Source organism: Sabethes cyaneus, chromosome 2 (assembly GCF_943734655.1).
Source record: "Sabethes cyaneus chromosome 2, idSabCyanKW18_F2, whole genome shotgun sequence".
Taxonomy (NCBI): domain Eukaryota; kingdom Metazoa; phylum Arthropoda; class Insecta; order Diptera; family Culicidae; genus Sabethes; species Sabethes cyaneus.
In genome coordinates, this window is record NC_071354.1 from 127,807,481 (window position 1) to 127,831,878 (window position 24,398).

The window sequence follows — 24,398 nt, forward strand, 5'->3', positions numbered from 1 at the left end:
AAATTTATTTATATAAATTATAAAGTGTAAAGTATAAAGTGTCATTCAAGTTATTGGTGTTATTGGCTGCCATCAAGCACTATTTATTCCACACCTGCTCTTGGTGGTGCTACTGATACGTTTGTACGACGATTAATCGACACATATTTCACACTTGCTCTCAACAATGCAGCAGATACGTTTGCGCAACTATCATTCGACCCTTATTCCATCACTATTCCACAGTTGCTCTCAGCAATGCTGCTGATTCGTTTGCGTAACATTTATTCCACTTTTATTCTGCACGTGCTGTCAGCAATGCTGCTGATACGTTTGCGCCACGTTTATTCCATCCTTATTCCACTACTATTCCACATGTGCTTTCTGTAATACTGCTGAAACGTTTGCACAATGCTTATTCCACTCTAATTCCACTTTTTCTCCACAATTGCTCTTAGCTGATACGGTAGCTTTTAAGCGACCGGTATTCCACACCTGCTCTTAGCTGTGCTGCTGATACGTTTGCACAATGCCTATTCGACTCTCGTTCCACACTTAAATAACAACATGTAGATGTTGATTAAAAGCTAGGAAAAATGTGGGATATAACGTTTAAACAACACGCACTTCAGCAAATTCGCTTATTCAGCACTGGATGCTACCACGCAACTCTTATTCCACACCTGCTCTTTTAACTGCTGCCGTTTTGTTCCTTGGGTTATATCTTTTTAGCCAATATTTACTGCTGCGTTTTTACAGTATAATCAATATATATAGAATGCCAGTGTCGCTGGTGTTTCATGGATATTTTGGTGGCAAACATGTTGCTGGTTCGTGTCTTGGATACGGGAAGTACATTGTCAAATTGCCCAATAGAAAATTTTCCTACCGACGAAATACCCCAAAACGACCAAATCGGGTGATTTATTCTACGTGATTTACGGAAAAGCAGAAGGATTTTTTATTGGGTTGCCTTTTTAGTTTGACAATCAAATTCCCGTTTCGAATCGATCACTCACACATATGCGCATACAGTGTAAATACGTAATTTTCAAATGTGTGATGTTTACCACGAGCACTGCAGCGACACTGGCATTCTATATATATTGATTCAACTGTTTTTACATTCTGTGAGGTGCATACATATGATGTGTATGCAGGATTCTATATTTGAGGATTCCTTCCCCTTAACGATAATAGTGTTAGCAACACTGTCATGCGAGACTTGTACGATGTGCAATTGTCACTGGCAACATTGCGCAGTATCGTCCCCCATTATTTCAGCAGACGCTCGGACAGGTAAGACGTAGTTTGTTCGCTCAGCAGTCCTTCGTGTCGAGTGATTCTACAGTGCGGCGTTCCGACGTGGAACCTGCATAATTGACCATTCACACATTCTAATATGGTATACCCTACCACGAAATTTCTTTCTGTGTAGCTTACTCTTGCGAGAAAACCCTGAGAGAGAGTTGCGAAGACGGCCCTCTTTTTCTCATGCTTTGGCTGTCTTCTTCTTCCTATAACGTTTGGTTTCATTTTCGGGTTGACAAATCAAACTCGTGCGTGAAATCCTCATTGTGCATGTAAACTGTGCGTTTTAGAATAATATATTTTGGTGCTAGTTGGTCCATGGGTATTTCACATTTTACAAAAAAGTCAATTTCCAGTGGAAAAAAACAAGTCTAAATCAATTTTAAATGTGTGTTTTTCAAAAATCACCAACAGAAAACTTTTGTGGGTTATCGATACTTTTCCATTTTTGGCCAACGATAACGGCTGGCTGCATTTGACAGATCGTACTGGCTGCGCGAATCTCTCTCAGGGAGAAACCAATCCAACATTGGAGCCAAGTTGATGGCTTTTATACATCCACATCTATTTTGGATCAAAAAATAACGGTTTAACGATAGTGTTTTGCATGGGTTTTTTAATCAATTTTGATTTTATGATTTTTCAATAGTAAAATACTAGATTGTAATTACTCAAATGGAGAGTAATTCGAAAAAACAGCGATTTGATAAAAACTGTCACAAAAGTATTGGCTCTAAAGTTGGCATCGCTGGTTTAATGATAATTCCGCTCAAGTAGAGTAGAAAGAGTACAACGTATTCGTGTATATGTAAACAACACAATCGCGGTGAACAGCAAGCTTTTTAATTTTCACTACTGTTTTTCATTGAGAGGATTATTGGAAGATATAAGATATTTTTCAACAAAAGTGGGGTATATTTGTTGTATAAACTGTTTCTTTTTTCAGAAACAAGTTGTAGAAATTACGGTAGGGCTATTCAAAATTAGGAAGAAAAAGTGCTTTAGTGGTGTGTGCATTACATGCGTATGTACACACTCAGCGGTAATCATGATCATCATAAAAAATAATTGCCTGTGTTTGAAGTTGAACCTTAATGTACAACACAGTATAATTTGTGGCAATACGAAGTTTCTCGGGTCAGCTAGTATGTTAATAAAAATAATTTGTAATTAAACGTAGGTACTTAATCAAAATAATGATACCAATTCATTTTACATTCTAATATGTAAAATCCCTTTGTTGCGGCAGAAAGCCGCATTGTACTAATATTCTCTCTCAGTAAGCTTCTATTGTCCAGCCGTATCTAGTCCTACCCCGTAACATAGTGACAGATATTAATAGTTTCCCATAACACCCGCCAGTGTCAAAAATGTCGCGACGATCGTTTCTACGTGCTGGCCAAAATTGACGCACCTTCGATTTCCAAAGGAAATGTTAATTTTTGTTACGTTAAATGTGAACGCAAAAAGCTGTCTGGACAACGATTTGAAAAGTGCGTATTGATTATTTTTAGCATTGTTTCATGTTTTCGGTAAAACTGTTTGAATTCTTGGTGGGTTGTTTGATTTGTTTACAAGATAAAAAGCGGTATTTATTACAAGATTGTCACTCTTGTGTACGAGTTGTCTGCTCTAAAGTATTTAAATATAACCTGTTTCATTGAAAGTTATCCGCTGCGCAATTCAAAATGAAATGCTCTTTTATGATTGCTGGATCGATTTTGTCGTTAACAGAACAAGTTAAGCAAAATTCAAGAGTAAATCCAAGCAATAGAGATCATTGCAGTTGTACAAAAAACACTCTGTTACATGACAGAACCAAATAGAGCATGTTATGACAGAAGAACCAGTTATGCTGCTATTGTCATTACCACGGAAACGTTTTGATGCTTGACATAATGTTGTCAGTTCGTAAAATACTCTATTGAAATAATAAACCAATTCAGATCTTATATGCACAAGAGATTTTTTGCCAAAACAAATGATAATAAACTCTTTCTTCGATATTTACGCCGCTTTCAAACATCTGTCGTGAACCATGAACCAGCAGTTTTAGGTACGTTTGATTAGTATGGGAGCTGTCACATTGTTACCGGGTTGATCTAGTCACAAAAAACTATTGTCCGTTCGGCCGAACATGATACGCAGGAGCTATTCTGAACGTGGAAGAAATCTATTTACTACAAGTGTATAAAAGGCGATAATAAATAGCAATCATTGTTCAGTGCACTAGCAGCCACCGCCGTTGGTGGATGTTTGCCGTAAGACAATCCTGTGTTTCATTATTGCCAGTGAAGATCACAGTCCCGTTAGGTAAGGTAAAGACGATCACGAACATCCTTTTTGACGTAGGACTACGTCTTTCAGGAAGGTAGCTGGTATAGGGCGTAATTCCAAAAAATCTTTCTCGAAAAGTGGTCAGGTTTTAACGCTAATAGCTTAGTGGTTTCCCGAACGATTTTCAATATTCTTACACCAATCGATTGGAAAATCTTCTAAGAATTGGCCCAAAATGAAGAAAAGTATGGATTCTTGATGTTGAACTATTGAAAATAATGAACCTGTTTTACCAGAATTCTCGCTTCGTGATTGGTTGGAAGATTCTTTACGATGATCTAAACCTATACCAATTTGATATCTGTGCTTGGGAAGTAAGCCAAAACAAAACAAGTGACCAAGTTCCCTCATTTCAACAAGATTTCTTAACACCGCGATTGAACCTAGACCATTTTGATGTCCTTGCTTGGGAAGTCCAATTTGATGTCTGTATTAGGGAAGTGTGCCAGAAAAAAATGACAAGTTCGTTATCCCAACAGATCGCAAATTCTTTACTGCGAGATGATTAAACCTAGGCGAATTTGATATCTATGTTGGAAAAATGTGGTACAGCTGTAGTGTTCGGTGACTCTGTATGAATACGCATGCTTGCCGTTTCATTAGAAGTGTAGTGAAAAGATGTGCTGTTGATAAAATAGGATTGAATTGGTAAAATCCCTTCAACGTGGGGAACCATGGGTAATAACAACAATCTTTAATTTCTGCAAGGTAGCAGGAAAGCAATAGTTTGTGTTCTTCATTTTGTTAAATTGTTTACAAATGCACATAGAAATAACTCTGAAGTCTTTTGAGGATTGAATGTATGCAATGTTACTACTTTGATAAATGTTACATACAACGCATGTAGCATGTATATATGTAGCATATAGCGTGTATGCATGAAGAATCGAATGATTACAAGCATGGATATATGCTACTGTCACTACAAAGAAACTTACGTAGTCCTGCGTCACCCATATATGCGGTCATGTCTTACGCAACCCCTCTGATTTTTTAACAAAAGAATGGATATATTTATTTCATCTTTAGCGTAAACAATTCGTATTCTGTTATCTTTTTCATAATGTTACAATCAGGCAACTGTATTAGTTTTGAACAGTGTTCAGATAACACACCAAATCACCAACCAAACGGTTTATTAGCGTTCTGCTGTTGTGTTTGCTGATTAGCATAAGCACCAGGGTACGTTCCATAGTACGCTGTATTTGGGGCCTGCGGAAATCCTTGATAAACATCTGTAATACATAAATCAGAGAAATATTGATATTTAAATGCATATTATTATCTTTACTTGGGTATGGAAGCGTTGCATATGGATTGAATCCCTGTGGCATAGGTGGCGGTACGTAGGCCGGGAACTGCACGTTAGAGGAAACACCATATGGTAATGGCATTCCCTGAGATTGAATAGGATATGGAGCAGCCATTAGAGGGACAGCTGGGGGAGACTGCTCCGTTGTTTTGTTTGGTGGAGAAGTAGAAGTCATATGCGCTGGTACATCCGGATTTGCCGACTGTACATGACGACTGGCTTGTTGTGTAAGATCTTTCATTAATTCATCTTTCTCAGTTTTACGCGCGAAACAATAATCTGATATTTTATTTTGGAATGTTATCAAAAGTTGCGTCAAATCATTGTAGAACTTAACCCCATCTTCCAAATTGTGTTGTAATTCCGAAAAAACATCAAAAGCTTTTGCTAGTTGCGTTAACTTCTCGTCATGCAGTTTATTTGACCCCGCTCCTGATTCAGTTATAAATTCTTGGTGAGTCTTATTTATATCTTCAATTAAAGTCCTCTGGCGTAACAGATTTTCTTGAACTTGATTCTGTAACGGTGTTAAAACTTTACCAATCTCCGCAATTGAAATAGCCGGTTCGTTGATAACACCGTGAGTCATAAGAACCGATAAAAATTGATCTTTCAAGTTGATTGTAACAGATCGCAAGTCTGATTCAATTACATCCCTTTCTACTTTTATAGTCTCAACTGACTCCATCAAATCGCGCAGTTTTTGTGCAGCAGCGGAATTACCTACGTTATTCTTAATAGTACCACATGGTATTTCATTTGCCAACTGTTCTTGGTTCATCGATAGAATATGGATACCTAGCTGATTTTCTTCAAACTTCTGTCGCACTGTTTTGTCCGCAGTGATAGCATTGTCAATAATTTTACGATAAGTTTCGCAATTTTCTCGAAATGTTGAAGTCAGTTTACTAGAAGGTGTCCGTGTCCACTGCTGTTTAAATTTTTCTCTGAGCTGTTGATCCGAATCTCGCTCATCGTTCAGCATACGTTCAGCCTGAAATTAGTTTTGTGATTAGGGTTACATACAGTAAGAATTGTTTTATCTATTATCTAATCATAGAAGTTTTTCTAAATTATCGTACAGGTTTGAGCCGAAGTTTCCCTTTTGTCCTTTTTTCGTTTTATCCAGCTGGTCTCTTAACAGCGTATAAAACTCTATCCCGGGCCCTTTTGTGTTGTCATCATTAGAGTATCGAGGAAACCTCAAACACCAGTTCTGCCAGACGAAACAGGCAGTGTCACCCACTAAAATATAGATAGAGCCCCAAGCACAGCCGACACGCCTACGCCCGCAGGCGGAGGCATTCCGACCCTGTGCGGACTCTGAGATCTTCCTGCCAAAGGCCGGAATGTCATATTTTAAATATAATGATGAAAATAATGATGATGATGATGATAATGATGATGAGAGGAAAATTGATAGATGTAAATGTGCTGTGCCCTGGACATTTTGTACTGCTTGAGTTATAAAATGTAGTATAGTGAAGAAGTGACCCGTCTAACACCGATTGTCCTCAACCACGCACCCCATCAATCTTCCAACACAAACAATCACAAACGAACCAATGGGAAGACAAATCTCGGAATATCAGTATTTATAAATTTATCAGGGCTCGACGCACCCTTGGCAAACTGGGCAGTGCATCTATAGAAATGTTTGTTTCTTTATACCACCGTCGGCCGTTCTTCTAACTTTCTAACCAACGCGACTTATTTCACTTTGCATGGATTGATCGGGGTTTATTTCTCCTTGTCTAAACTAGATCTCATCCCAAAACACACACGACCCAAGACACACGATTTATAATTATTCTATAAAACGTTATATCGCGGAGACGTTCAATGTTCTGCGAATTGAGTCACATGCCGCAAAAGGTCTACTGGCAGGGCTGAGCCAATTATACGGGCTCTAATCATCGCTTCGAACGTCTCTGTCCGATCTAAGAAACAAGCATACGCTTTACTTAACCCTTTATAAGGCAGTGGCAACTATATTGCCACCAACAAAATTTTTTTATTTTGCTTCTATAATTATATTGATGTCATTATAGACGCAAAACAAATATTTTTCGTTGGTGGCAATTTTATTGCCACGGCCTTATAAAGGGTTAAGCGATGACTGGACTTTCAGTATTAATTTATCATAAGTGTCAGTATCCAAGCCGCCTATTTAAAGTTCTGGAACAATGGTTTTCATGTCACATATCATATTTACCACTGGGAATTGCACTTCCTTTTTCTGTGGACACCGAATAAAAATTCTCTGCTTCAGGAAGTTTTTTCATTCATTTAACCCTCTCTGTCCCAGGGGTGTTTTGGTGGTTTACAGTTTTTGATCATGTAAAAAAAGCTATTAATTAACAATTCGTCAAACGCAACTATACACCTTGTAAAATAATGTTTTTACTACGTTACAAAATCAAAATATCCATATTTGAATGCCTCAAAAATTTTATCGGTCGATTTTAGTATCGGAAGTCATGGAGCACCTGTGCTACCATGGGACAGAGAGGGTTAAGATGACACGATAAATTCTCTTCGCGTTATTTTTTTAATGAATTAACTTTAATAACTAATTATGCCAAAAGAAATTGAGTACCATTGATTATGGAGAGATCTTCTTCAAATCATATACAGTAGACTCTCGGAAAAGTTAATCGATTGGGGAATCGGTCGATTAACTTCTCCGAACTATTAACTTTTCTGAGTAGTCCTAAAAGTCATTGAAAATTAATGATACAAAAGCTAAAAATGCATTCCGGGATATAGGATACATATTTTTATGTACCTGGAAGTTGTAATGGAAAGAAATATGTAGCAATATCTTTATGAAATAATACTTAGTTTCATAGTTTTTTATAAAATAATACCTTTCACTAAGTTTAAAACAGTCGGCTACACTAGTTTACTTTTGTTTTTTCGTAGTTTACGTTTTGATTAAAAATAAGCGTTCGCGCTAATTTTTAGTTCCTTGCTGTTCCTTCTTTTGCATTTAATATTCAATCTGATTTTGCGCTTTTCCAGTATATTTCCAAAAATCCTGAAGTAACTATATATGCCCGTATTGAACTAATGTTGCAACTGTCCGATACAAGAGTTTAATTTAATCCCAGTTATGATGCGACTCTGTATGAAACTGTGGAAAGGTGACAATAAACCGAAAAATGAGAAATAAAGATAAAAGGTAAACACACGTGTGTGAAGAAACGCCTGAACAACCAATAAATTCAAACTCTCAGAAAAGTTAAGGCAAAAATTAACTTTTTAGAGCGTTGCATGAGAGCTGATATACGCTTAACTTTTCTGAACAAGTAACTTTTCAGAGAGTTAACTTTTCTGAGAGTCTACTGTAATTTGTAAATGTTGTTTTGAAGTGTTAACTTTTACCGATTTTACCGGTATTGCATTTAACAATACCGAAAACCGGTTTTCGAAATACCCCCGGCATTAGAATCTCTACTTTTGGTCCTTCACGAACAGCATTGACATGACAGTTGCAAGGTAGATAAATTCGATTCTGCAGTAATTCTACTTGCAAACAATGGGAAACCCTTGAGGTGATGGTGGCTACCTTCATACATACATACATAGCAATAATTTTCTTCGGATTAATGCTTTCTGGTCAATGGCTTTCTGGTGCTTACTGGTATTATATCTGTTAAGTTCTACTTTGCTAAGCAATAAAACTAAAGTAAAAGTTTGAAAAATAAAGTAATCTGCTGAGAAACATAAAAATTTCTATCGATTCCGAATGAAGTAATTTGCGGTTTCGTCACCAACGAGAATGACATTTGCTGAGGATCGCTTATATAGGAGTGAGAGGGGAGCAAAGAGTGGAGGAGAGGATCCGGGAGTTTGGAATTTGATGTTGTTGATATTACTCCTACTGCAAACAGCCTCAGCGTGGGCCTCAGCTAATGTCAAAAAATCTTTATATGTGTGCGTGGTGGAATACTTCATAATCTGCCAATACCGTGTACCCCCGTTGGTATGACCTTCTTTAATCTGAACATTTTTAATCTGTACCCCGGTGGTATGAATGCGTTCACATTAAAAACCGATCAAGCGTCACATACAATTGACGTTAACCCATTATGACCCAGCGTATGATATATCATACCTCGTCTTCAAAACCTGTTTACTGCTGAATTTCAACAGTTAGCATTGTTAATATATCACTACAAGAGAGATAAGACATCAATCTGATGTGTGTGTGATATAATTTGTCAGTTTTTGTCATTTCATCTGTATTTTCAACAGTGCAAAGTTGTGACAAATGGCGGAAAAAAAGTTGAAAAAATAGCGAAAAAATTTTTGTCTCCAAAACGCATGAATAAGTCTACATTTAGTGACGAAACATTACCTGACATGTAAATTAGTATTTATATGCAGGGACTGAAACGGTTACATTTTTTCTGTACATTTGCCAGTATGCAGTGCCATGTCATAATCTCAGCCAATACCGTCGCTTCGTATTGTTTCTGTATCGAGAGAGCCTATCTCTTGATGTGTTGAAACTAGCTGGAATACGTACATGATAATAAGCAAACATTCTTATTTCACTGTGACATGTCGAAAAACATGTCACAGTATAGAAGTGACAGGCATTCGCCGCTTTATGCTTACAGTTGTAGCTGGAATAGTATGGACAAGTGATAGAGAATAAGGTGTAATTATTGATGCGTTTTTCACCTGAAATTTATATAATAAAAATTGTTGAATTTTTGCACAGTTTTATAGTTGATCACTACTTTAAAGATCTGGTAAGAATAGATGCAGTAGAGTTCGTTTTCAATTTTGGGAACGTTCTCCTTTGAATCCGCATTATTTGGGGAAAAGCTGTAGGCATACGAATGAAGCAGCAAACGAAAATACCAAAAACCACTACACCTTTTGTCATACATGGTGCTAGAATGTTGAAGCGTGTCTCTGCCGCTCCGAAATGTGTGCGAAAGGACGAGCAAGCGATGTTATCGTTATTCTGGTATTTCTTCTCGGTGCGTGTGTACTAGAAATCTGCCGAATGATTGGTCGCAAGAAATAATGTCAAATGTCTTCATATTTTGGTCACCAACCAGTACATTTTACGTCCCTGTTTATATGTAAAATCTATCACAAAATTCGATAAGAAATCTGTAAAAAACTTTGTGATTTGTTGGTTTGAAACTGAACCTATAAAATATTTAACCTGCGATATTTTGGCCTTGAAAGCATTCCAAATGACGATTTTGCGTTTCCCGACACATTCGAGCCATAATATAATAGATTACAGAGTTTCACTTCATTTGGTCCAAATTCAGGTATACCCGGGTCATAATCGGTTAAAGTTGACCGGTAAATTAAAAAAAAGCAAAAAAATTTAATGCGTTTCCTCTTGCTCAGGAGCTTTGGCAATATAGCTCATATGCAACTTACCTCTCTCCAGCACTCAAAATAGACCATTTTAGTCGAAACTGCCGAGCCCATTTCGTCTTCTACAAACCGAATGTTTAGAATTCGCGCATGTTTGAAATGTTTTCAAACCGTTTGTTTTCGTCAAATCAAAACAACAAGTTCATAGGGTGAGCGTCTTGCGCATATGTGAAAATGAATAGAGTTACTAAATATTCAGATTAAAAATGAACTCGCCCAATCTGAACGAGCTGTTTTTCATATTAGCGGGGGTAGAGTGTACCAGTATTTTCGGGTCTCCTACGAGAGGCTGAAATCTCGAAAGGCTGAAAACCGAAAGGCTGAAATTTCAAAAGACTGAAAGCTACGAAAGGCTAAAAATCAAAAGGCTGAATATTACGTAAGGCTGAAACATGATAATGCTGAAAAATATATAAGACTGAAAAGAAGCGCACTGTTTTACAGGTTTTTGCCAAATATTACAGCTTTATTAACATAAAGATTATTTCTGCGTCAAATTCTTTTGCTGCAGTTATTATTTGCCATTTATAGTTGGATGAAGTGCACACAAATATCCAAAAAATTTAACGTTAAGTTTTTGCAACAGTTGAAAAATTTCTTGCTCCCCATAGAAAAATTTGGGCTAAAACTTAAGACATAAGAATAAGTTTAGCTAATTATTTTAAATGAAAACTTAAGTGCAATTTTTATTTGCGTCGTTGTAATAAGACTCGATTACTTGTTTAGCATTTAATTTGAATATGCTGTCGAAAAACTGTTAAAATGATTGCGGGGGATTAGCTAGCCCCACCCCCTCTCTCCCGGTAATAAGCCGTCAATGCCCGAAGTAATACTTGTAATCAGTATGCAGTATGGTTGCTGTTTCTACCAAATTTCAACAATCTAACCCAGTGATGGCCAAACTGCGGCCCGCGAGCCGCATGTGGCCCTTCGAAATGAATCGTGTGGCCCGTGGACTGATTTGAAAGATGGTGCACTTATGAGAAATTTTTTTGATGACACCGTCCCTCCGTTTAGTCGTAATGCCTCGTGCATGTTGTGAATCTGAATGCTTTCCGGTTTAAATCTTGTGGTGGTTCCTGGAAAATGGTTTTTGTTGTCGCATATTTTACATTTTGTTATGCACAAAAATGACCAGAGATTATAGCGGCCCGCGGCACTCATGGGCGATCTGATTTGACCCACACCATGCCTTTCCCTGGGCACCACTGATCTCACCGAAAATATTTATTTATTTATACTAGTCTTCGAAATTTCGTACAGACAGTTCTTAGTAATTACTTATTCTAAGTTTGAAAGTAGTCCGAGTAACATTAAAATCATAATCGTCAGAAACAGTATTAAATACACGACAACATACGTCAAATGGATTGTTTTGAGCGAATTGAGTACGGTGCATTGGAAGCCTAAAGAAATCAGCTCGTCGAGTATGCCTTGGTGGAACGTTAAATCGGACTCGACTTAGGAGCTCCGGGCTGTCGATATTACCTCCAAGAAGATCAAAGATGAATAGTCGTTGCAGCAAAGTTCTCCTATTCGCCAACGTTAGCAGACGTATCAAAGCGCATCGATGTTCGTAAGGAGGCAGTCGAATTGGGTCATCCCAGGGCAGCAACCGCAGAGCGTACCGAACGAAGTGACGCTGGATTCGTTCGATCCGGTTGATATGGACAGCGTGGTATTCGCCACCTTTTCAATAACCCAGTACGTGTTGTCCTTATTCATTATAGAATTAAAATTAAAGCACTCTGCAGACGTAGCGACAAACGAGAAACGACATACCCGTCCATAGGAAATTCGTGTCCGGCAGTTTCGTATGCGCGAATATTTTTCAAAACGCTTTTTCTCGAAAACAATATCCCCGAAAAATATTTTAAGTATAAGTTTCTCGAATGCCAGTTCCCCGGAAAGCAGGTTGTTGAAAATGAGTGACTACTTTCATAGAACACCATTTTAAAACGGATAAGTTTTCCTTCTAGGCTTGGAAGCGACATTCTACTTTGCTAGGAAATAGCAATTCCATGCTTCCATGCAACAGTAAGCAATATAAGTGGCACTACGCGGCAATATTGTATAGTCAAGTCACTTTTTACGCAAAGGGTGCGTTCTGCGAAAATCCCGAAATTCGCGTAAAAAGATGCGTAAATTCCGGAATTCGCGTAAAAAATCGCACAATTCCTGAAATTCGCTTCAAAACCCCATAAACCGTTAAATATATATTATCAGTAAGATTATAATATTGCAATTCGTTACGAGTATACAATATCCGCCAAGGTAGTGCTTTTTCGTGTTTGAGTACTTTAAGATAATTTTCTGTTAAAATACACTTGGCTTTCTTGAGTCCCTTAATACTTATACTTTCAAATGTTTAAGAAAAAATCGTTCTCGGATCATATAACTTGACGTATTGCATTACAGTTCTCTAAACCTCGCTTTTTCGTGCAAAATTTCTTTGAAAATATTTATTGATCAACAGCGTCCCAAAAATCAGTTAAGCAGTGGCAAAACATTAATTAGTGATTTATAGAATGGAATAGTTCGAGTCATTGGATTTAACTATAGCAGTAAAAATTTCCCGTATGAGTGAATGAGTATGCTTTACTTCGTCTAGAATGTTTGCTAGGGGAAAGCAAAGTAAACTGTTTTATTCAAACGGGCGAGTGTCTTATAAAACTTTCGTGGCTTTCTGCCTGCTTAAGTGTTCGTTATATGCTGTCCTTACTCGCTACCGCTCTTTCGGACTCAACTAAGGGATAACCCCAACTAGTCAGTAAACCTAGGAAAATGCTTGCACCTAAATAGAGGTGGTTTCTGCGAAAGGGCTGCCACCGCGCAGTGGCCGGCGCTTCCGACGACGGGTCGCCGGCGAACACTCGCCCTGAATCATCTAGGAAACGTTTACTACTGAACCGGCAAATAGGTCTCGCACCCTGAGTTACGCTCATTTACGCTTAAGGGAATAAAAGAAGTCTTATTCATCTATACTCCACTGTTTGTATACTACACAAAACAAAAGCAAAATAAAAATAAGGTGAAGTGTATGTGTATCTCGTTTTTCTGGGACTAAGGTGCAGAATTTTACAAAATGTTTCATTTCATTTCATTAGCTTACGGAAACGCACGAAAATAACTTTTGATTATTTTGATGACAGCTCACCCAGCTAAATACTGAACTTATTCAGTAAAGGGGGTTAAATTATTCTTAGCAATATTATTCGAGGTACAACTTCGGCAAAAACAGTGAGTTCGGGGAAAAATTCGATGAAGTAGTCTATTAGGGAAAGACTTTATTAGGGTAATTTATTCGGGAAAATCGTTTTCGTGAAAAAAGTTTTTGGGGAAAAGTGATATGACCAGAAAACTGACGTCGAACCACGGTGCATAACCGCTTTCACAGAAAAATATTGCTTTAAACACGTTTGAAATTTATACCATTTCATCTAAATTATCTATGTGATTTGGCAAGAACAAGAACACATGAGATGCTAAGGAGATCAAGCAATAAAATGATTACAACGAATCGTAAATAAAGTGCTATATATGTAGTTGTAGCCTTAATCATACAAATGTATATGTGATCATTATCGTTAATAAAGTTAGTTTAGATTGTACCAGCAAACCGTCTACACGCATTCTATCGGTGATCCGTATGAGATCACATCATGGCGCAGCCGGTATAAAGTAATGAAAATTAAAAAGCAACCGATAACGACCCCGGATAAACCTAACTTTCGGATTACGTTAAAGCGGAACAAGTTGCAGCCGATCAGCTATTTACATGAGTTTGCCAAAACACAGTGCGCGAATAGCTACGTTGCGGCCAATCGGAAGACGTCGTGAAACGGTGCTTCCACCGACTCGAGAGCACGCGGAATTCAGGATGGATAGCTTTAAGCGACCGGACACTTTGGATTTATCAGGAAATTTGGCCGAACACTGGAAAAAGTTTAAACAGCAGCTGTAATTTTTCATGATCGGTATTGCACGGTGCTCCAAATAGCGTTATTATCAAAAAAAATTCTCCATAAAATCCGAGTATACCAGTCGATTTGTATTACTTTCCACCATCTTCAGTCAAAATTTAAAAAAAACCGTAGGCACAGTTTTGGAGAAACGGCCATTTAATGTCAAAAAGGCATAAATCTCGTAGCAAAAGACAAAATACATATACAATTGTGCTTATTTTATCACACAATGATTTGAAATAATCATACTGCTGTCATTATCATAAAAAGAACATAGTAGGCCTTGTTCCGCACTACAACAAAAGTTAATGTAAGATTTATTTTTTTGAGGTAGAGTAAGGTGGGGCAAAAGTCCGATTCAAGGATTTATCAGTGCCGATTCCGCATACTTTGACAACATTAATATGGACTTGACGTGCTTTGACAGCTTAAAGTCCATCATATACATTTACTATTTACGAATCAAAATTGCAGAGTTAAATGGAAATGTTCAATTAGTGCGGTTTGGATGTTTTATTTCGTAATACGGGAAACGCAATATAAACATAGTTGAAGCAACATTTCACATTACTCAAGCAACTCTTTTGAAAATGCGGTGAGAAAAATTTACAAAATATATTTCTATTTTACATAATTTAATCAAATCCCGCCAAGCACCAAATGGGACAAAAGTGCAATTCAATAAGTGTATTAGCAAGTGCACTAATTTCATAAATTCAAACTTCGAACTTTTGCCTCGCGGTCAACGCACTTTTTCCGTGCTAATTAGGCAAAAGTGCGATTCGTCACCTGATCAGAAAAATGATGAATTTTAATACTATTGCTCCAGATGATTTATAGCTGAATGTGAAGACGTTGAGTTGTTACATCAATATTAAATATAGTTTACTGTTGTGCTTCATTTCATGAAAATTGAAGACAACTTCAAATGTCGCACTTATGCCCCACCTTACTCTAATGGATAATCATGAAGAAAATCGTAGGAAAGTTTTACGAAAAATAAAAATGCCCACTAGCATGGCAAAAGTTCGTTCGAATCCAATTCATAATTACCAACGCATTATTTACTTGTCCATGAGCGGTTAGTCCCGACGCAGTGGTTAGCATTCACGCCGAGGACCTGGGTTCAAATCCCAACTCCGCAGAAGTCACGAATGACCCAAGCTGGTTAAAGTGACTGTAATCTAACTTGTAAAAAACTTGTCCATGAATCTCATTTTTGCCCTACAAGACGTTTTAAGGGGTTTGATCAAATTATGGAAATAGAAATATATTTTGAGAATTTCTCTCACCGCATTTTTAAAAAAGGTGTTTGAGTGATACGAAACGCTGCTGCAATGTTTCAACAAGCAATAGCCTCCATATCAACAGGAGCCGTATTTGCCATATAACAAAATATTACATCAAAACCGCTCCAAAGTAACATTTACAGTTAATTCAGCAATTATGCTTCATAAACAACAAATGTTTACGATAAATTCAAGCTATCTCATGAGATAGCTACTGCAGTATTCGACTATTCATACTAATGTTGTCAAATTACGCGCAATCTGCACTGATAAACCATTGAATCACACTTTTGCCCCTCTTTACTCTATACATATTCACAAATATGCAGTTAATTAAAGCAAAATTCATTAATATACGAGAAAAAATTGGAAAACTTCTTTTAGTACTACAATATTTTATGTCTAAAGCTTGCCACTCACTAAAGAAGGCTACATGTCCTAGCCAAAACGGCTTGTAGCCTTCTTTAGTGACTGGCAAGCGACTTTACATAATAATTTATTTTTATTATTCAAAACTCATTAAGTCATTCATATTTCCGTTATATTGCATGCAGCACATCTCAAAAATATTAAAATACTTCTACCGATATTTGGTACTCTTGTGCGCACTAAACAAGCGTATTTGTATAGCTATTGCGTCAATTTTCTTATGATTTATGCTCTTTTCATTTTAAAAGGGCATATCTCCAAAACCGTGCCTACGATTTTTTTAAAATTTCACCCAAATATAGTGGTAAGTGCTACAAATCGGCTGGTGTATTCAGATTTCATGGAGAATTTTTTTGATAATAACGCTATTTGGAGCACCGTGTATTGGGTATGATACAAAACCCGATAAGGTGAAAATTGCGACTCTTCTGAACCTGATCGGAGATGACGCGGTCGAAGTATATAATACCTTTGTGTTTCAAGAAGAAGAAAGAGATACGTTTGTAAAAGTTGTGCAAAAATTTGATAGCTATTGTAACCCGCGAAACAATGAAATTTATTCGCGTTGGAAGTTTTACGACCGCCATCAGGCAGAAAATGAACCATTTGAACATTTTCTGACCGATCTGCGTATGTTGGTAAAAGATTGTAATTCTCTGGAGGAAGACAAAATGATTCGAGATCGTATAATTTTTGGCTGCTGTAGCACTGATGTGAGAGACAATTTAATTACCAAAGACAGAACAAAGGACGTCACATTGGATGCGGCAAGGGTGGATGAAGTGAAGAAGAAACAACTAAAGCTCATCAACAATGGATCTTCGAGCAACGTTATAGTAGAGGCAATAAGCAGAAATGGGGCAGCAAATCACACAATGCACAATCGTACACCGCAGAGAGCTGATCGTGGCAATAGGAACCTCACCCAATGCGACTACTGTTTATCAACCCATACGAAAGGGAGATGCCCGGCATATGGACGGCAGTGTAGGAGATGTAAAAAAATGCACCACTTCGAAAAAGCTTGCCGAAGTCGACCTGTGCAGAGTCAAGAGGTTCGTGTTAATAGTTCCGACCATTCAACGAGGACGAGAGATTGGAGTGATGCAGCCGACGAGTGTGATGACGTCATCGTTAGTTCAATAGTGCGTGAGCTGCCGTCACTCAATTTGGTAAATATTCGAAAAGAAAGGTGGTATGCAGATATAAAGGTAGAAAATACTGTTTTGAGGTTTAAGTTAGATACCGGATCTGATGTAAATTTTATTCCGTGTGCTGTTTTCAAAAAAAATGTATTTAAATGCTAAATCTAAACCGTTAATTGAATTTCGTGCATATGGAGGTGTAGCTTATAAACCAAAAGCAATTGTCGAATTGAAATTCTAATACAATGGAAACGAACTAATTGATGAATTTTGGATTACAGATGTAAGTAAACAGCCGATATTGGGACTCACAGCATGCGTTCAGTCAGGATTATTAAAACGTTGCTCCCCCTGCATTGATACCATTACCTGTGAAAATAGCCAGGAGCTCGTCGAAAAGTATCGCATCGTATTTGAAGGCGTTGGAAAGTTTAATAAACAATGTCACCTTTCGCTGAAACCGGATGCCGTTCCTGTCCAACATCCACCCCGGCGCGTGGCGCTAACCTTAAAGAGGAAGTTGAAAGACAAATTGCAAGAGATGGAAAACTCACAGATCATCAGCTGAGTAGATTCACCGAAAGGTTGGGTGAACCACGTCACGATTGTCGAGAAGCCGAACGGAACAATAAGAGTGTGTTTGGACCCTTCTGAATTGAATGCAGCGTTGAGGAGAGATTTCTATCAAATTCCTTCTCTGGATGATTTGGCCTCAGCATTAAGTGGCGCTGAATACTATACTGTGCTAGACCTGAAGGATGGATTTTACCACATGGAATTGGATGAAGAATCGAGTGACATATGCAGTTTCAGTACACCTTTTGGGATATTTAAATTCCGGCGATCGCCTTTTCGATTGAACGTGTCAGCGGAAATGTTTCAAAAATGGAACGAATATTTTTTTGGAGATCTTGATGGCGTTAAAATCTACATCGACGATATATTGATTTTCGGACGAACTCGTGAGGAACACGACCATCGATTAAATGCCGTTTTACGTCGAGCTGTGGAGATAAATGCTAAATTTAACCCTAAGAAAATTCAGTTGAGAGCACGGAAAGTTAAGTACATGGGGCATTTGTTCTCGGCTAACGGAGTGGAGCCGGATCCAGAGCGCACAAAAGCGATTATGAAAATGGACATGCCAAACAACACCAAAGGTTTGCAGTGATTTTTGGGAACGGTGAACTACCTTCGCAGTTTTCTTCCACGTTTAGCAGAGATGACTGCACCGTTGAGGGAGCTAATGAAAAAAGCTACGGTCTTTAAATGGTTGCCAGTTCAATCAGATGCAGTCAATAATATCAAAAAATTAATCACCACATCACCAGTGTTGAGCATTTTTGACGAAAGCAAGGAGATCGTTATTCAAGTTTATGCCTCGAAGTGTGGACTCGGGGCTTGCCTGCTGCAAGAAGGGAAACCGATCGCGTATAGTTCGAGAAGTCTGTCAAAATGTGAGCAAAACTATGCGCAGGTGGAAAAAGAATTCCTAGCCGTATTATTTGCATGTAAAAAGTACCACTACTACATCTATGGACGAGAAGTTAAGGTGCAAACTGACCATAAGCTTTTAGTTGCTCTGATGGAGAAGCCTGTATCTAAAATCCACGCATCGAGGTTACAGCAGATTAAAATGAAACTTTTGAAGTACAACCTGAAACTGTGTTACGTTCCGGGCAAATACATGTACTTAGCAGGTTTTCTTTCTAGAGCGTACATCCCATCAGAAGAGGAGGTATCGAGCAGTCTTGATTATGTGGTTCATACTATCAGCGCTTCGGAAGACAAGGCAGAAGAATTTCGAAAGGAAACCAGTCAGGAACCAATTCTCTTCAGATTGCTGCAGCTTTACCGAAACGGCTGGCCTAGTGATCGGTCAAAACTTTCGGAAGATCTTCGGTACTACTGGCAGTTCAAGGACAAGCTATATGACGACAATGGATTGCTGTTCATGGAAGATAGAATATTTATTCCCAGTAGCATGAGACGTCAAATGCTGAATTTGCTTCACGAGACGCATGGAGGTATATCAAAAACGAAAAAACGAGCTGCTACAATCTTCTTCGTTCCTAAACTGCAAAGGCGTTCGCAGAATTTTCTTCCTTGGCAATCAGCGGAGCTTCGACGCTTGAAAACAAAAAAAAATGCTGCATTCAGGAGGTTTTCTGCGTGCGGTTCACTACAGCTGCGTGAATATTATCGACGAATCAACTACGATTACAAAAGACTTAGACGACGCTGTTTTTCGAATTATAAACGGCATATGCAGAGAAAGTTGAAGTCTGACCCTAAGCGGTTCTGGAATTTTGTTAATGATCAGCGGAAGCAGTCAGGCCTGCCCTCCATTATGGAATTAGATGGCGAAATGGCCAATAATGCTGCCGATGTTTGCAGCTTATTTGCAGCAAAGTTCTCCAGCGTGTTTTGCAACGAAGTACTTACAACAAACCAAGTATCGGATGCCGCAAGTATCGTTCCTCGCTTTGATCACCCTTTCGCATCGATGAACATTGATGCCAACATGATTCTGGCCGCTTCTGCAAAGCTCAAACATTCGTACTCTCCAGGCCCGGATGGGATTCCAGCTACGCTGCTCAAGAAGTGCATTGCTGGTTTGCTTCAGCCTCTCATTCTCCTGTTTCGTCTGTCCATCTCTACTGGAAAATTCCCTGCAGCTTGGAAGCAGGCATTTTTGTTTCCGGTTCACAAAAAAGGCGATCGGTCGAAGGTCGATAACTATCGAGGAATTTCTGCGCTGTGTGCCACGTCGAAATTATTCGAGCTAGTGGTCATTAAACCACTTTTTTCACATTGCCAACAAGCGATTGCAGATGAGCAACACGGATTTCTCCCAAAACGTTCGTGTGCTACGAATCTACTCTGCTTCACTAGCTATGTAACTGACAGCTTCATTGGACGAGCGCAAACCGACGCGATTTACACAGACCTCTCCGCTGCTTTCGATAAAGTTAATCATCGCATCGCTGTCGCTAAATTGGATAGGTATGGTTTTAGCGGCAATATGTTGAACTGGTTCGAATCGTACTTAACTGGACGAATCCTGAGTGTGAAAATTGGTGATGTGACTTCCGCTTCGTTCCCTGCTACTTCCGGGATTGCACTAGGCAGCCATCTGGGTCCGCTGGTGTTTGTCCTATATTTTAACGACGGAATCCATTCGCTAGATTGCCCACGTCTAGCTTTCGCGGATGATTTGAAATTGTTCAACGCTGTCCGAAACATTGACGATGCTTTGTTTCTTCAACAACAGTTAAATGCATTTGCCAGTTGGTGCGAGACGAATCGTATGCTACTAAATCCGATCAAATGTTCTGTAATCACTTTTACGAGAAAAAATCAACCGATTCACTTCAACTACAAACTCAATGGACTTCCAATTCAGCGAGTGGAACAAGTCAAGGATCTCGGCGTGTTACTGGATGTTAAGTTAACTTTCAAACAACACGTTTCATTGATTGTTGCCAAAGCCTCTAGACAACTAGGCTTAATTATGCGTTTGACACGTGACTTTAACAGCATTGAATGTTTGGTAGCGCTCTACGGGTCACTGGTTCGAGCTTCCTTAGAATACTGTTCCGTAGTATGGATCCCTCACTACAATAACGCTATCTACCGCATCGAAAGTATCCAGCGTCGCTTCGTACGCTACGCTCTTCGATTGCTTCCATGGCGACAGCCAATGAGGAATACTCGATACGAGGATCGTTGCCAACTCATCCGAATCGATACTCTCGAACTTCGCCGAGAAACAGCGCGCGCCATGGTTGTTTCGGATATCTTGACATCCAACATCGACTGCCCTACCATCCTTCGTCAAGTCAACTTGAATGCACCAACTAGATCATTGCGGAGGCTATCTCTACTAAATTTACCTTTCCGACGGACGAATTACAGTGCCAACAGCGCTATCTCTGGTCTACAGCGTTCTTTCAACCGAGTTTCGGCAGTATTTGATTTTAATTTATCACAACGAGTGTTACGTTCGAGTTTTGTCTCTATGTTTCGACGTTTTATGTATTAGTTATTAAGGTCCATTAGGGCAAGTCTTGCCTGTTGGTAATAAATTTGAAATTTGAAATTTGAAATTTCTGGCCAAGAATGAACCGTGATATAGAGGATATAATCTTAAAGTGCACTGTTTGTGAAAAATTCCATAAATCGAATGTTAAGGAGCCGCTAATTCCACACCCGGTTCCTGAGCGATGTTTTGAGCAGCTAGGAAGTGATTTTCTTGATTTTGGAGGAAAAACATTTTTAGTGATGGCCGATTATTTTTCCAAGTGGATTCATGTTGTGGAAACCAAGAGTAAATCAGCAAAAGAAGTATGTGAAGTGTTCAAACATGCATTTTGCATCTACGGCGTACCTACGAGAATTATATGCGACAACAACCCATTTAATGCTGGAGCAGTTACAAATTTTTGTTCGGAATGGGGATGCCAGATAGTGACAAGCAGCCCGAATTACCCGCAATCCAACGGATTCAGTGAACGGTGTGTACAAACTGTAAAACGGATGATGCGGAAATGTACTGCAGATGATGTGGATTTTTATTACGCGTTATTGGAATATAACAATACTCCAGCAGCGGGCCTGAGTTTATCACCTGCAGAGATTCTGCTGGGTAGAAGTTTAAGGTCAAAGCTGCCTGTTACGGTAAAACGACTGAAAGGTGCTAAGGATGACATCGTCAAAGTGCAGCTGCAAAATAATCAGCATAATTACAAGCAAAACTACGATAGGACAGCATATCCAAGAGCAGATTTTAAGGAAGGGGATTTGGTGCTAGCGCAGGATCAAACGACAAAAAGATGGATGAGAGGAGAAATATTAAGGAAATTGACTGAACCTAGATCGTATGTTGTGAGAACCAATTCGGCAGATTACAGGCAAAACTCTAGATTTATTAGAAGAAGAAATACTTGAAGGAGGAAGATGTTATATATGTAGTTGTAGCCTTAATCATACAAATGTATATGTGATCATTATCGTTAATAAAGTTAGTTTAGATTGTACCAGCAAACCGTCTACACGCATTCTATCGGTGATCCGTATGAGATCACATCATAAAGAATACATTTTGCCGAAAACTGTAACTAGTAAACCTATAATTACAACTGATTCATTTGTTTGAGAAACCCCACATGTGGTTTTGATACAAATGTAGGTATAGGAAAATAACAATAACCTGATTTTTTCAAAATGTTCTCAACCCCAACTAAAAGGCATCTATGGAATTAACCTTTTTGCAGTATTTGAGAGAATATGTAGGAATACCCGAGAATTCAAAACTGCCAAAAACTCATGAAAATTGACTCATATCAAATGACGCTTGTGGGGCTTCTCAAACAAACGATTCAATTGTTTTCAATGGTTTTGCTAAACTTTAAACAATCATATTTTGCCGCATCGAATAATTTCACTGCCGGGGAAAAATTCGATTTTTACTACCTGAATTTTTTTTCTCAAAGTCCTTGAAAAGGTTAAAAAACTTTTCTAATGCACAATATTGCCACGATTCCTTAGAAAATAACCGATAATGTCAGGCACATTGCGGTTAAAATACCTACTGTTAAATATTTTGCAATCAAGCGCACTCAAGATATTGTGTACATGATTAAGGGCAAAGTTCCATATGATCTTCACGTGCCTCATATAATCAACAGCTGCTCAGAAGTACACATGTAAATTATTCGCTTTTGATTATGTGCAAATTTGTGCGTATAAAAAGATATGTGTTTGATACATAAACATGGGATCATTATGAAAATATACTGGAACACATTGAAGCGAGATGAAAAGCATGCAATGCCTTCTCAGTGCACAGGTTAAGCTTAAATGACACGCTTTGCCCCGTTGGACCCTACAAAATGTAGTGTAATTATTTTTCATAATTTATAAAAAATTATCAAAAATTCATTAAGTTTTCTTCGATTTAAGTTAAAATTGTGAAAACTTCTGAAATTTCTGCCTTTAGCATTACGTCACAGAACAGAAGTGGAAGTTAAAATCAAAACTCGTAACTCTAACCTTTTACAGATACTAGCGAACCTGGCGGTGGAAAGTGGCTTTTTACACGGAAAATTTACTATACTGTTTTCCCAATTTAGACTAGCTGACCCAAAGCAAAGTTGCCAGAACTATTCTATGGAATTCCTGTACGGAAATGGCAAAAAGGTGTTAATAATCTTTATGCTCACGCGACCAAACCAATAAAAACTCAATCATGCATGTATCAATTTAGTTATATAGAAGTGAAGAATTTTCTAGGAATCTCAAAAACAGTGCATTGGTAACAATAATTTACATTCGTCTAACATAAAACTTCACTTTTCGGGCGAGAAACAGATGACGCCGCTACAAAAGTTAAGTTTGCTGCTGCGGAAATATCGTATTAATCGTTTTTTTACACGCACACTAGCCGCGCACTAGCATAAAAGTGATCCAGTGATCCAGATGTGTTGGCTTCACCTATTTTGTTCGAAAACGTCAAAGTTGCCACCGTGTGATTAAAACTAGCATAGGTGTTTTTTCATCTCTCAAACATGCTAATGTAGTTGCCGCTAACCGCAGGTGATCAATAATAAAAATCAAAATCTATACCTACGCGACTTTTTGATTTTACTCCTATTTTATACGTTACACCGGTTACGCATGTCGTTGGAAGTTTAGCATAGAGATTGCTGACAAGAATATTACGCACACATCGCCGCGTATACGTATACGCGATTTGTTTGCATCTAGAGTTTTTTTTCATTGCAAAGTGTTTCCCGATGCATACAAACCACCAATACAGTCGCACATCAACAATTCTTATATTGCAAATTGCATTAAAACATGAAATGCAAAAATCTTGTAAACAGTTTGCAAGTAAAATTCCAGCGGCGAGCTGTCAAATATTTATGTCAACTTATTGCGAGTGTCAATCCCAATAAATTGACATATGTAATTGACAGCTCGTTGCGGGGCTTTTACTTGTAACATGTCTGCAAGTTTCTTGCATTTCACGTTTTTGATGCAATTCGCAATATAAAATTTGTTTAAGATCACAAGCCGCATGTTGATTTCGATTCTCGTCTCGATGATACATTTTGAAAATTCATAACACTTTTCTTTCTGGCATCCTTGCCAACTCGTCTAAATGCTCCAGTCTCGCCACTAGGGACTGGTGAGGCTGTCAAATTCTACATATTTT

General features: G+C 38.3%; 1 protein-coding gene across 1 annotated transcript in view; it reads right to left on the minus strand.

Annotated features, from left to right (window-relative positions):
* Positions 1–4,640: 4,640 nt before the first annotated feature.
* Positions 4,641–24,398, minus strand: part of LOC128733934 (programmed cell death 6-interacting protein) — a 32,270-nt gene continuing 12,512 nt past the window's right edge. Inside the window, exons 5-6 of the mRNA XM_053827809.1 lie at positions 4,919–5,933; positions 4,641–4,862 (exon numbers count right to left, since the gene is read on the minus strand). Of these exons, the coding sequence (XP_053683784.1) occupies positions 4,747–4,862; positions 4,919–5,933 (1,131 nt within the window). The 3' untranslated portion in view covers positions 4,641–4,746. The remainder of the gene's footprint in view (positions 4,863–4,918; positions 5,934–24,398) is intronic.